This window comes from Arvicanthis niloticus, chromosome 6 (genome assembly GCF_011762505.2).
Source record: "Arvicanthis niloticus isolate mArvNil1 chromosome 6, mArvNil1.pat.X, whole genome shotgun sequence".
Taxonomy (NCBI): domain Eukaryota; kingdom Metazoa; phylum Chordata; class Mammalia; order Rodentia; family Muridae; genus Arvicanthis; species Arvicanthis niloticus.
Genome location: NC_047663.1, coordinates 6,107,356 through 6,121,189, shown reverse-complemented (window position 1 = coordinate 6,121,189; position 13,834 = coordinate 6,107,356). Strand labels below are relative to the sequence as shown.

Sequence of the window (13,834 nt, the reverse complement as noted above, 5' to 3'; positions counted from 1 at the left end):
AGGCGTGGTGGTGAATACCTGCAGTCCCAGCACTTGGTAAGCTATGACAAGAGGACTCTTACAAGTTTGGGGCCAGCCTGGACTACATGGCAAGTACCAGGCCAGCTGGGGCTACATAGCCAGAACACCACCTCAAGAAGAAAAGACAAAGATGGAGACATGCAGGACATGGGAAGGCATGCCATTGGTGCACACCCACCTCATGGTTTTTCTATTTTCCAATAAGACTTATTTATTTTTACCTTATGTGTTGGTGTGTAACCTGAGTTTACATGTGTTCACTGATACAAGTGCTCACGGAGGCCCAAAGGTGCCAGCTTCCCTGGAACAGCAGTTCCAGCACTCAGGAGTTACCTGCTGTGGGTGCTGGAAGCAGCAGGTGCTCTTAACCACTGAGCCGTATCTCCAGCCCCAGCCTTCCCAGTTCTTTTAAAATTATTAATATTAATAATAATAATTATTAGTCTGTGTGTGATATGCATACAGTCACGTCATGGTGATTTCATGTGGATGTTTAATAGACAGCTTTCAGGAACTGATTCTCTTCTTCCTACCATAGGTTCAGAAATCAAACTTGGGTCACCTGACTTGTATGGCAGGAGCCTTGACCTGCTGAGCCATACTGCCGCCACGTACCCTCCCTATTTCTAATGTACAGCAAAAATTACCCCTCTGGTGCTGTTCATTTTCTGTTCTTTGTTTCCTGGAGATGATGTCTTGTTCTGTTGCCCCAGTGGGCCCTAACCTCCAGAGACATGAGTTTCCTGCCCCTTTCCAGGGCATCTTGCATTCTAGGTACATGTTCTATCCCTCAGCTCTCTAGCTCCAGCCCTAAAGAAGCGTCTTGGTGACAGTCTCTGTGTAGCGCTGGCCCTGAAACTTAAGATGCCCAGGCTCAGTCTCCCAGTACAGCGTCACATCCAGTGAAGAACTGCGTTCCTGTTACTTAATTTTCCTGTGGTGTTGGCGATGGGGCTGGGAACTTGCACACAGCAGGTGAACTGTCTATCACTGGACTATGATCTCATCTCAGTCTTTGATTTTTCTTAAGATGGAGTCTCGTACTGTTTTGCCCAAGCTGGCCTCAGTTTCCTGAGGAGCTGGGATCACAGGCATTAGCGTCCACATTCAGCTTGGTTTTGAGATGGTGTCTCCTTTTTTTCTCCTTTCTTTTAAAAAATTTATTTTCTCCTCTTAAAAAATTAAATCTTCCCCTCCATCTTTTTTTTGTTTTGTTTTTTGTTTTTGTTTTTTGTTTTTTGTTTTTTTTTTTTTTGAAACAGGGTTTCTCTGTGTAGCCCTGGCTGTCCTGGAACTCACTCTGTAGACCAGGCTGTCCTCGAACTCACAGAGATCTACCTGCCTCTGCCTCCCAAGTGCTGGGATTAAAGGCGTGTGCCAGCACATCTGGCTTGGTCACCACTTTTTTCAAACCATCCTTTATTTGATTGTTTGTTTGTTTAAGACGGGGGTCTTACTTTGTAGCTCTGATTGGTCTCCAATTTACTGTAGCTAAGGCTGGTCTAAAACTCCAGGTAATCTTGCCTCTGCCTCACTAGTGCTGAAATTACAGGCATAAGCCACCACACCTCGAATCCCCTACCCTCCTTGCCAATGCCACTGGCTTCACTTGGCCCTTAGCCCGCCATGACACCTCCTCCTACTGTTGCAGAAGTGTAAAATGCTGGCACACGGTGGAAGCCAGGCCTTCCAACTGACATGTGTGGATCCTGATGCTTGCTCTTGTGGGGGGCAGGTGGCCAATAAGCTGAATCTTACAAAAGGAATGCAAGGATAAATTATGCTCACTGCTCAGCTCGGCCCTGAAATAGGCCCAGTACTTTACCCTTGTGTTTGAAATGTTTCTCATCATGGCATTTTAAGTAAAAAGAGTTCTCCTTCACCCTAATGTCAGGAACAAACCTTATTCTTTCCCTTTTCAAGATAACTGTGGCCTGGGAGGCACCAACAGTTCCAAAACAATCAAGGCACTAAAAGTCAAGTGTTCCTTTTGGGCCACCCAAGTAGTTTTTAACAGACAAAAGTGAGCCTCTTCCAAAAATCTTCTTTGATAAAAAAACAAAAAAACAAAAAAACAAAAAAAAATTGAAAAACAAACAAACAAAAAACAAAACAAAAAACCCAAACAGAAGGAAACAAGAGTATATATTTTTAAAAAGTTAAAAAAAAATCACAAGAAAGGAGAAAGAAGGGGAAGCAGTAAGAGTCACCGGCCCTCAAAGACTTACCACTTGCTTCTGCTTGAGAGGCTTAACACAGAAGGTCCCGTCTGTGTGCTGGAATAAAAGCCTGACGTTAGGAACGGGGGTGGGGGGGCACTTTGTATTCTGCTGCTACTTCTTTCCTAGACGTGCTTGGGCGCTCACACAGAGGAGCCACAGACTCAGAATACTGCAAGAGTGGGATAGGGATCCGATGAACCCACTCATCTGGTGAAGATGACACTGAGGCCTCAGGGGCTGAGGATCATGGCACTGGGGATGGTAGAGCTGAGACTTCCCTAGTGTGACAAGCTTTCAGCAGAGGGCCCACATGAGAAAGAAATGCAAAATATAGCATGGAACCTACCTTCTCAAAAGTGCCCAGAAGCACATGGCAGTGGCCAAAATACTCTGAAAGAAACAGACACGTTGGTGAAGAAGGCCAAACAACACAGCCCTAGGCCTCTCCCACATGCCTGCTTTCACTAGAATCCATGGCTTGGTAGACCAGTGGTGCTGGGCTGCCACCAGTAAGGGCAATGTTATAAACACCATTATAAACTCCGTCCCTCAGAACAGGATGGGAAAGGAAAGGAAAGGACGGAGACCTGTCTGATGAGATTCACAGAGGTGTGTGGCTCTGGGCCAGGGCTGGGATGCTATGGTAAGAGGGGAGTGGGCACATCAAAGAAATCAGAAGTCTCCCTACCATCTCCTTCATCCACCACAGCATGCACCACCAAAGGGTAGACCTCTCGGTCCAGATCAAAGCCAAGCTGCAGGGAAGAAAAGGAAATACAGATGATGTACTCGTGTGTGTGCATGCGTGTGCATGTGTGTGCGTGTGTGTGTGTGTGTCTGTGTGTCTGTGTGTATACGATCTGATGCTCATCAGTCCCTCAGAAGGCAGGGGCTGCTCAGAAGCGTTAACCTCAGGTGTGCACCCACCCATCAAACTTAGAATTGCCCAGGTCTGTTTAATTGAAGGTTGGTTGTTTCCTTTAAAACAAACAAACCAACCAACCAACCAAAAAACAGAAAACCTCATTGCATTAAAGGTCCCTAGCCTGCAGCTCCAAAGCTCCGTTTCCCATGGCTTTCTCACAGTGTCCTCAGCTGGCAGGCTAGTTTTGGAATAGAAAAGCGAACAAGGATAGGTATATTTTTCATTTGAACTAAGCAGTTCGGTGACAGGCATGAAGGGACTAAGAGTCGAGCATGGCATCCCAGCCTCTGGACATTGTCTGCTGCTGGCACAGGTCCTCAGGGTGGGGTCCAGAGCTCCACAGCTTACCTCCTCTTCGGTCCACTCGGAGGGGTCCACAGTATGGGAGGGCAGGCAGAACTGCTGGCACACCCCTCGCTTGTAGTGCACGGTCTCTGACTGCAGGCTGTTGTCTTTTGGAATGTAGCTGTGGATGGAGTGGGAAGCAGAGCCAGAGTTAGAACTCAGCCCAGACAGCCTGACACTTCCCACTGTCTCACGCCTGCTCTCAATTTCCAGCAGCACTCGCTCCTGGAAGAAAAATGTTTTGTTTTGTTTTTTTTTTCCTCTAGTCTGGTACTGTTACTAGGCTTCCATATTTAAGCTACACATCTACAGGAAGGGAGCTAAAGAGTAAAGATTGGAAAATAAGATCCAAGTTCAAGGTCGTGTTCCTGGGTGGGCACAGAAGACTGGGAGGCGGCTAGCTCGCCTGTGGTGCCGTCTTATGCCATCCTACCTGGCAATTCCATTCTGGAATTCCTCAGTGGCTTGGTAGTAGATGGTGATGGCTACCCGGGCATCTGTGTCAAAGATGAACTCAACGTTGTAGTGGACCTTAGCTTTGCCTGCCTCTTCTCCGTGGCTCTTCACTTCCTCAGCACATCTGGGAAATCACAAAAGACAGCCTTTGGGGGCAGTGGATTGAGACTTTGTTGTTTTGTTTTCTGTGTAGCCCGGGCTATTCTGGAACTCACTCTGTAGACCAGGCTTCTCTTGAACTCAGAGATCCCCTGCTACCTGCTTCCTGAGTGCTGGGATTAAAGGCCTGGGCCACCACCACCAGGCACAGATCAAAAATTTTAACATTTACTCTTTTGGGCTAGAAACGTGGCTCAGAGCACTGGCTGCTCTTGCAGAGGACCTAGATCCAGTTCCCAGCACCCACATGGTGGTTGACAACTGTCTGTAGCTCCAGTTCCACGGGATCTGGCACCTTCTCACAGACATACAAGCAGACAAAACACCAAAATAAACAACAAACAAAAAAAACCCCACTCTTAGTTTTCTTTACCTCCTTCCTCCCAAATAAATAACATTACACACTTCTCTGTGTGGCTGTTAACATGTCTGTGTCTTTACTGTAACTACCAGAACATTACACACTTCTCTGTGTGGCTGTTAACATGTCTGCGTCTTCACTGTAACTACCACAGGGTCATCTCTGGGGCATTTAGATTATTTACTGAATCTCACAGGCTGAGTGCATGTGCCAGAACTTGGTTATTTTTCACTTTAATCAAGATTATTAATCACTTGGCTGAGTTTCCACTGGTTAGAAACCAGCCAGGCATCCTTCTTCCCTTCCTCCTCTACACTGCAACTTCTTATGGACATACACATGGGCATTTAACCTCTCTCCTCAACAGCAAGCAGTGATTGGCCTTGACTTGTCTAAGCACCATCTGCAGACTTGCTATTATGGAACGGTTTGTCTCCTTCCGCTCTGCCCCACAAAAGATTCTGCTGTCCCCGCAGTGTAGGGAAACCCCAACCCTATTAGCACAGCAGCTAGAGTCCTCCTTGCAGTGACTTCATAAATATGTTACACAGCTCAGCACCAGAGCAAGCTGGGCTTGCCTTTCTCTCCCTGCTTCCAGCAGGACTCTCTATGGTCTTGTTAATCTTTTGGTTTTTCATACACCCATCCTGAATTTCTATCCAAACTCTGATAGCTATCTGCACTTCTAGAAACATCCAGCTGCACAGCTGGTTCACTCTGGTCTCCTCCCTCCTCGTCTCTGTCTCTCTCCAGCGTCTTGTGCTGAAGCCCAGGATGGCCTCAAAGTCTGCTGGGGTGTCTGCAAACGTTCCCCTTTCCTCTAATAATAGTTATTTTGTCTTTGCTTTTAGATCCTCAGAATAGAGATAATATTTAAAAGGCCAGGGCAGGCGAAAGTTCTTGCTGTATAGCGCAGCGCCCACATTCACGGTCCAAATATCCCCACAAGATGAAGCCTCATCTTAGAACTCTTGTCTCAGCAGTACCTGGCAGCTGGCATCTTTTAGAGAGGGCAGGAGCTGCTCTGTGACTCCCATGGAGTATCTGTTGCCCCACGAGCAGAAGGGCACCTGGGACCTGGCCTGCGCCCATGGGAACTTACTTGACAAGTCTCAGCGTGTCCTTCCGGATGTTGATCAGGCTTCTCAGGGTCTTCACAGGTTCTTGGGGAGGCGGGGCAGCGTATGGGAACTGTCAGAGACAAAGCGGGAGCAGCGGTGTGTTTATAAAGACATGGCTGTCCCCAGATGGAACATGGCTCTTGGGTGAATGAAAAACAGCGAGGCAGCCGGAGGAGTCACACTCCTGATGGAGGAGACCGCTTCTAACACAGCTTGCCACGTGGGAAAACCAGGATCCAATATGGTATCAAAAAAGCATGATTTATCTGCTTTTCCCCTTCATATGAAGCTTATATGAGTTTAAGTGTTCAATACTTGGGAAACAAATTTAAAAAAAACCCAAAAAAAACCAAACAAAAAACCAAAAAACCAAAAACTCTTCAATTGAAATTCTAAATACTAAAAGACTCACGCTGGCCAAGTTAACAGCAAAAAGTTCCTCCATTTTACCTTAGATGACAGGGGGGAGCTGCAAGCTCTATCCTTCAGGGAAGACACCCCTTATCCTAACAATTTAGAAGTTGAGAATAATAGAGAACCCCATCAAGTGTCCAGGGCGGAGGTTTGCAAATACCAGAGAACAAACAAACCCCCTTAGCTCATCACATAGAGCAGCTTGTTCACCCTGAGACTAGAGGCACCTGGGGGTCAGCCTCATTTATACACACACAGCCCTGGCTTCATCATTCACACACACAGAGCACTGGCTTCATCGTATACACACATACACACACACACACACAAACACACACACCCCATTCACACACTTTCTTTTCCCATTAGGATCTCTGGATTTAGAGTTCTGAGATAGTGACAAAGGACAAAGGGAAACAGAAAACTTTTATGGGGGATGCCCAACATGTTCTCAGTATTCGTGTTCTTTGTTCTTTGGGAAGTGATAATTCAAGGATCTACCAACATGCAGTTGTGTAGACGTGTCACTGCTGGAGCACCACAGAGTGTATGTACACCCTAAGATGACTATGAATAAACCAGGCAGTGTTACCTTATAGGACCACTATCATGTATGCCGACCTTCCCTGATACCTTCCCTGATAGAACTAGGCTGTGACAGTGGTTCATGGAGCTGACTGGTCTCAGTAGCTTTTTTTTTTTTTTCTTTAAGATTTATTTGTTTTACGTATAAGTACACTGTAGTTCTCTTCAGACACACCAGAAGAGGGTGTCAGATGGTTGTGAGCCACCATGTGGTTGCTGGGAATTGAACTCAGGACCTTTGGAAAAGCAGTCAGTGCTCTTAACCGCTGAGCCATCTCTCCAGACCAGGAAAACAATTTAATACAAAGTAAAGTACATCTGATTTTCAGTGCTGAAAATATGACTGCTGGTAATTCACATACTGGAATATGACTCTTAAGAAAACACACTGAAGTGCGGCAGTGGAGGGGGGCACACCTTTAATTCCAGCATCCAGGAAACAGAGGCAGGCAGATTCTGAGTTTGAGGCTAGCTTGGTCTACAGAGCTAGTTCCAGGATAGCCAGGGCTACACAGAGAAACCCTGTCTCAAAGAGAGAGACAGGGGGAGAGAGAGAGAGAGAGAGAGAGAGAGAGAGAGAGAGAGAGAGAGAGAGAGAGAGAGAGAGAGAGAGATCAAGCTAGATGTGGTGGCGCACGCCTTTAATCCCAGCACTTGGGAGGCAGAGGCAGGCAGATCTCTGAGTTAGAGGCCAGCCTGGTCTACAGGTCTACTCAGCCTGGTCTGAGTTTCAGACCAGCCAGGGCAACATAGTGAGACCCTGACAAAAAGAAAGAGAGAAAGAGAGAAAGAAAGAAAGAGAAAAAATCTTAAATGTTTAAATGTTTAAAAGTAGACCCATGGAACTACTAAATCAAAGAGTAGCATAGTAAAATTTTAAATATTCAGTTGCAGGTGCTGGAGAGATGGCTCAGTGGTCAGGAGCGCTATCCGCTCTTCCAGAGGGCCTGAGTTCAATTCCCAGAAACCACATGGTGGCTCACAACATCTGTACTGCCATATGATGCCTCTTCTAGCATGCTGGTATACATGCAGATAGAGCATACATATTCATAGGATAAATAAATCTTATCTGTAACACCTCTACAGGGAAGGCAGAAGAGTAAGAAGTTGAAGCTTATCTTAAGGTAAATGGTAAGCTCCAGGCCAGGCTGCTCTGTAAGAACTTCAGCTCAAAACGAAAGAGGGGCCAGGCATGGTGGTGCACTCTGTTAGTCTCAACACATGAGAGGCAGAGGCAGGAGGATCTCTGTGAGTTCGAGGCCAGCCTGCTTTATTTATATCCTGAACCCAGGATAGCCAGGACTACAAAGGACTACAAGGAAGACTCCATCAGAAAGCAGAAAGAGGGAGGAATGCTTTTCTTCAGTGATGTGGCTGCCGGTTAGCGGTTAGCTGCCCACGCTGAAGGACATACTGTCCGCCATGTTGATACAACTGTAAGCTCAGTGACCCTAGGATGGGGGAGGAGGACTGGAGGCAGAGGGAAGGAGAAAGGGTGAATGTGATCCAAATACCCTGTAGACACTTAGGAACCGGTGGGTAAATATTTACCTCCTGCCCCAGAAAAAAACCACTTTGAAGGCATTGCATACAAATATTTTATTCTGTAGGTGTTTTGTTTTGTTTAACACAGTGTCTTATTCTTTTGCCTCTGTAGCCCAGGCTGGCCTTGAACACCCCATTCTCTTGTCTCAGGCTCATGTCTAGCTTAGAATCAAGGTATGCACCACAATGCCTGCCTGCAACTTTTTACTTTTTGTTTTGTTTTTTCGAGACATGGTTTCTCTGTGTAGCCCTGGCTGTCCTGGAACTCACTCTGTAGACCAGGCTGGCCTCGAACTCAGAAATCTGCCTGGCTCTGCCTCCCAAGTGCTGGGATTAAAAGCGTGTGTGTGCCACCACTGCCCGGCCTTTTTACTTTTTTTATTTTTGGTTTTTCGAGACAAGGTTTCTCTGTGTGGCCCTGGGTGTCCTGGGACTCACTTTGTAGACCAGGCTAGCCTCAAATTCAGAGATCCGCCTGCTTCTGCCTCCCGAGTGCTGGGACTAAAGGTGTGCACCACCACATCTAGCACTTGTCTTAATTCTTGTTTCCAATTTTTTTTTAATTACATATAGCTCACGTGTGGGAGTCAGAAGACAACTTGCAAGGGTCAGTTCTTTCCTTCCACCATATAGGTCCCAGGAATCTGAATCTATCGGGCTTGGAAGCAGGAGCCTCCTGCTGAGTAATCTCTCTGGCCTCTACTTTTTGTTGTTTTTTGAGACAGTGTCTTCTATAGCCCAGGACAACCTTAAAGTCCTGATCCTCCTGCCTCGCTTCCTCTCAAGTGCTGGGGCGATAAACACGAGCCACCACCAGCAGAAAAAGTAGTTTTGCTGATACTAACAGATGTGTGTGTGCATATGTATATGTGTGTGTGCTTTTTAATGACAGCATTATATACTTCAGCAATAAAGAATTAAAAACGAGGTATATGCTCAGTCATAATTTTATTACACAATATCAGGAGTAGAAATGTTTTTTTTTTTTTTTTTTTTTTTGCAGAATGTACTCTGCCTGTCCTCACTGGGCTGCTCCACTGTGTGAATGACCAAATGGTCTCTCTCTCATTTTACAGACACGGCAAACATCGCCAAAGCCCACAGTTTTGCCGCCGTCGAGATGACCGCATGCTTTACTAGCAGGTGGCTTTCCTTTTTGCTGATGTGTGTTGTAGGTGCCCTTGTCCCCTTGTTCTACATGCTGGTTTGATTGTTTCTTTGAGAAAAATTCCTAGGAGTGGAATTACTGGATCAAAGAGTAAGCACATTTTTAAGACTTTAATGCTCTGTGAGCAGTACGACAGGAGGCTTCAATGCGGGAAGGGCAATTCCAGTCCCACTCTCATCTGACGCCCATTTCTTCACCCCCTACTTCCTAGGCTGCCATGCTAGAGGAATTTAAAACCATTTTAAAGTAAGCTTAAGCAAGAAGTAATTAGGCAGGAAAATCTGACACACACGTTAAATCTGCTCTAAAGCCAAAGTAAATGACTTTGGGATTAGCGTTCTCTCGGGCACCAAAGCCCTTGGTTGTGTGGGTACGGCCCCTTCTCTCCTCTGGAGAGATCCAGAGCCCTGACATAAAGAGCCATAAGGACCTTTATTTATTTATTTTGGGTTTTTGATACAGGGGTCTCTCTATGCAGCCCAGGCCGGCCTTGAACTCACACAGATCCCCCTGCCTCTGCCTCCCAGGATTAAAGGTATGTGCTACCACCACCTAGTTTGTAGTGTTTAAAAAAAAGGTGGGGGGCTTTTTTTCAAGAGAGTTTCTCTGAGTAGCCTTGGCTGTCTGTGAAGTTGCTCTGTAGACCAGGCTGACTTCAAAGTCAAGAGATCTGCCTACCTCTGTGCTGGAATTAAAGGCATGTGCCACCACCACCTGGCTTTAGGTAGCAAAATCTTTTTTTTTTTTTTTTTTTTTTGGTTTTTCGAGACAGGGTTTCTCTGTGTAGTCCTGGCTGTCCTGGAACTCACTCTGTAGACCAGGCTGGCCTCGAACTCAGAAATCCGCCTGCCTCTGCCTCCCAAGTACTGGGATTACAGGCGTGCGCCACCACCACCCGGCTAGGTAGCAAAATCTTAATGGGGTTCAGGAAGGGTCCCTAAATACAGGATGAGGAAATTAGGCTCAGGTACCTTCAATCTCACTGTTTAAACAGAAAATCTTGATAAAAGCAAATCCCTGTGGTGGGATCAAATGTGGACAAACACATAACAAAAAGGGACCACATGTAAGCACTTAGTAACTGAGTCCGTACTGTGTGCCACGCATCATTTGCATGTATTTTTCTCCCCCTTGTGTGTGTATATGTTCATGTGGGGGGATGCATGTATGTGTGTTGGCATTTGCATATATGTATATACATGCAGTAGAGACCAAGGGACACCTTCAGTTCTTAATCCAGGAGCCATCCACATTTGCTTGAGACGGAGTCTTGACTTGACTAGTGAGGCTGGCTGGTGAGCCTTGGGTATCCACCTGTTGTCACCTCCCGCCACTGGGATTACAGGGATGTGCCACTAGGCCCAGCTTTTTCTGTGGATTCTTGGGAATGAACTCAGGCCCTCGGCACCTCACTACCCGAGCTGTCTCCCCATCCCTGCTTTAATTTTTAAATTATGGTAAAATATATACGTGACATTTACATGTGAACTACATGCACTCCATCCCTGCACGCAGTTCAGTGGTGTTAATTATGACATGTATACTGTTCAGCCTTAGCCCCACCCAGCCCTAGCTCAGCACATTCTTACTTCCCATTCTAAGATGAGGCGAGTCCTCTCTGCCAGCAGCCTGTGAGCTCCTGGAGCAGAGACCAGCACAGAAGAGAAGCTCAAAATCGGATCGCTGACTAAACAAACGCAGAATGTTAACAACCTCCTGTTCAAGACTAGGCTAGGTGAACAACTGGGGACAGCACTTGCCTAGCATACAAGGCTTAGATCCAGTTCTTGATACCATAAAAAAGAAGAAGGCAGGTGGCACTCAGAAGGTCCCAAGGCCAAGGAACAGAAAGTGGAAGCACGGTTGGAACTGACAAGGAAGTGGGAAAAATCAAATCCTTTCAAACAGCACCAAGCTCCATGCAGGTTCTGGAAGCTGGTCAGGACACTGCAGAGCTCACCCTTCTGCTTAGACAGCAGCAGGCACCAAAGCACACTGAACTTGCTTCTACACTTTAACAGGAACACTAGAAGTCTCCGCTGAGAACAGCTTTCTTAGAGCTCAGCGTGGAAAACATCTTTGTGGATGACATCCAATGGGAACTGCAGAAGACAGCGACTCGGATGCTGGGCTTGGCGGTGCTGGAGGCGTTACTGGTGAGAAGAGCAAAGGCATTTACCCATTTTCTCAGCACCCTCTCACTACATCTGAGCACTGAACTTGGCAGAGAACAGAGTGAGGAGCCAAGCACACTGAGTCTGAGAAATGACTGAGATCCCAAACGTAGTGAGCCCAGTACAGAAGCGTTAACTCCAGTTCCACCAAAGGGCCTGCCAATCAAGGCACCACTGCCCGTGTCTGCAGAGCAAGACTCTGGCTTCCAGCCTGGCGTTACTTCCTTGTACATCAGGAAAGTGCCACCTGGTGTCCAGTGAAGGAACTGCAGGTTTAGGCACTCACCTGACCTGGTGAGCAATGTCTATCTGTGCTTATATACAAATGTAAATGATCAAATACTCAGAATCTTGTTTTTATCATGTTGATTTTAAACAACTTGTTGACTTTACTTAAACCTGAAGGAAAATTTTAAATTTAAATTTTATTTATTTATTTATTTTTTGGTTTTTCGAGACAGGGTTTCTCTGTGTAGCCCTGGCTGTCCTGGAACTCACTCTAGACCAGGCTGGCCTCGAACTCAGAAATCCGCCTGCCTCTGCCTCCCAAGTGCTGGGATTAAAGGCGTGCGCCACTACTGCCCGGCAAATTTCATTTTTTTGTCATAGAAAATATGGTCACAGTACAAGTTAGGTAAGAACAAAACAGGCTGGGTAGAGTGGCACATGCTTCTAATCTCAGCATTTCAGTGGTGGAGGCAGGAGGGTAAGAGTTCAAGGTCAAGCTTATAAAGGTAATCATTGGCTTGTGGGTTTTTTTTTTTTTTTTTTTAACATGGGCTTCTTGGTTGGAAGTATGTGGCATGTGCTAGTGTCTCGTCTCCCCTCTACTCCCTCACTTCATGGAGATTTCCAAGTTCCAGAAGGCAGAGAACCACAGGGTTCTAAGCATGACCTCAGAGCTCTGCTGCTAGGATGCTGACGGGGCAGCTCTGAGATGGGGACAAGGGATCCACACTTTAATAAACATCCAACTGATTTTACAGCCCACAGTCAGAGACCACACTGAAAAAGCACACACGTGGATGGGCTGCATCTCACAGCCTTGCGTGCTGAGTTAAGATACATCTGTCTGAGGTTCTCTTTCTAGAGTAAATGTTTCCTTACCTAAAAAAGCAAGAAACGTTTATCAGAAAAAGATATAACTGTTGTCAAAATAGAGATAGTACAAAATGAAGCTGCCCATAGTCTCTCAGGTATATCACAACACCACACACAGCACACACAGTTTTTGTGTTCTGACCTAGTCAGGCCCCAACTCAATCCTTCTTTCTAGCCTCCCAAATGCTGTGAGCACAGGAGTGGTCAACCAAGGCCACTTTACATACAGTGTTTGGATTTCTTTTCTTATTTTAAAATTATTTCTTTATGTGCGTGCGTGCGTGCGTGCTGCCTGCATGTATATCTGTGTATCAGTGTGCCTGGTACCCACAGAGACCAGAAAGGGTGACAGAACTGGAGTTACAGACAGTTGTGAGTCACCACGTGGGTGATGAGAATCAAACTCACATCCTCTAGAAGAGCAGCCAGTACTTTTAACTACGGAGCCATCGCTCCAACCTCCAGAAGGCATTGAATCCCCTAAAACTGGAGTTAAAGACAGTTGTGAGCTGCCATTTGGATGCTGGAAATCGAACCTGTGTACTCTGGAAGAACAGCCAGTGCTTTTAACCACTAAGTTGCTCTGTGTAGCTTTGGCTGTCCTGGAGCTAGCCCTGAGCTTATTTTTCAGTGTTTTTTTCCAATGATCAGTTTACACTCAGCTTTTCTCCTTCCTTTTCTTTTCATTTGTTTGTTTGAGGCAGTCTCCCCTATCTCAATTTCACCTTCACTGTTTGTTTTTGTGGGGTTTTCCTGTTTGTTTGGTTTGTTCGTTTCTTTTTGGCAGGGAGGGGACAGATCTCACTATGTAGCCTTGGCTGTCCTAGAACTCACTATGTAACCCTAGCCAGCCTTAAACTCACGGAGCTCTGGCTGCGGCTGCCTCCCGAGTACTGGGATTAAAGGAGTGTGCTCCACATCCCCTTCCTTCCTTCCTTCCTTCCTTCCTTCCTTCCTTCCTTCCTTCCTTCTGTCCCTCCCTCCCTCCCTCCCTCCTTCCTTCCAACAGGGTTTTTCCGTGTAGCCCTGGCTGTCCTAGAACTTGCTCTGCAGGCCAGGCTAGCTTTGAACTCCTTGAGATCCACCTGCCTCTGACTCCTGAACCCTAAGATTTAAGGGGTTGTCACTGCTGCTGGCTCATTATTTCTTAAAACTGTGTTTTACTCATGTTTCCAGAAGCATTAACTACTCTGTTAACATCTTATATCAACAGAAGTTATTAAAGCCAGAAAGC

General features: G+C 46.3%; 1 protein-coding gene across 3 annotated transcripts in view; it reads right to left on the bottom strand.

Moving 5' to 3' along the window:
- Rnf157 (ring finger protein 157) overlaps positions 1-13,834 on the bottom strand; it is a 65,319-nt gene that overhangs the window by 19,209 nt on the left and 32,276 nt on the right. For all 3 annotated transcript variants that reach the window (XM_034505892.2, XM_034505891.2, XM_034505893.2), the window contains exons 3-8: positions 5,592-5,680; positions 3,947-4,093; positions 3,517-3,634; positions 2,932-2,998; positions 2,590-2,633; positions 2,250-2,297 (exon numbers count right to left, since the gene is read on the bottom strand). In XM_034505892.2, the coding sequence (XP_034361783.1) occupies positions 2,250-2,297; positions 2,590-2,633; positions 2,932-2,998; positions 3,517-3,634; positions 3,947-4,093; positions 5,592-5,680 (513 nt within the window). The remainder of the gene's footprint in view (positions 1-2,249; positions 2,298-2,589; positions 2,634-2,931; positions 2,999-3,516; positions 3,635-3,946; positions 4,094-5,591; positions 5,681-13,834) is intronic.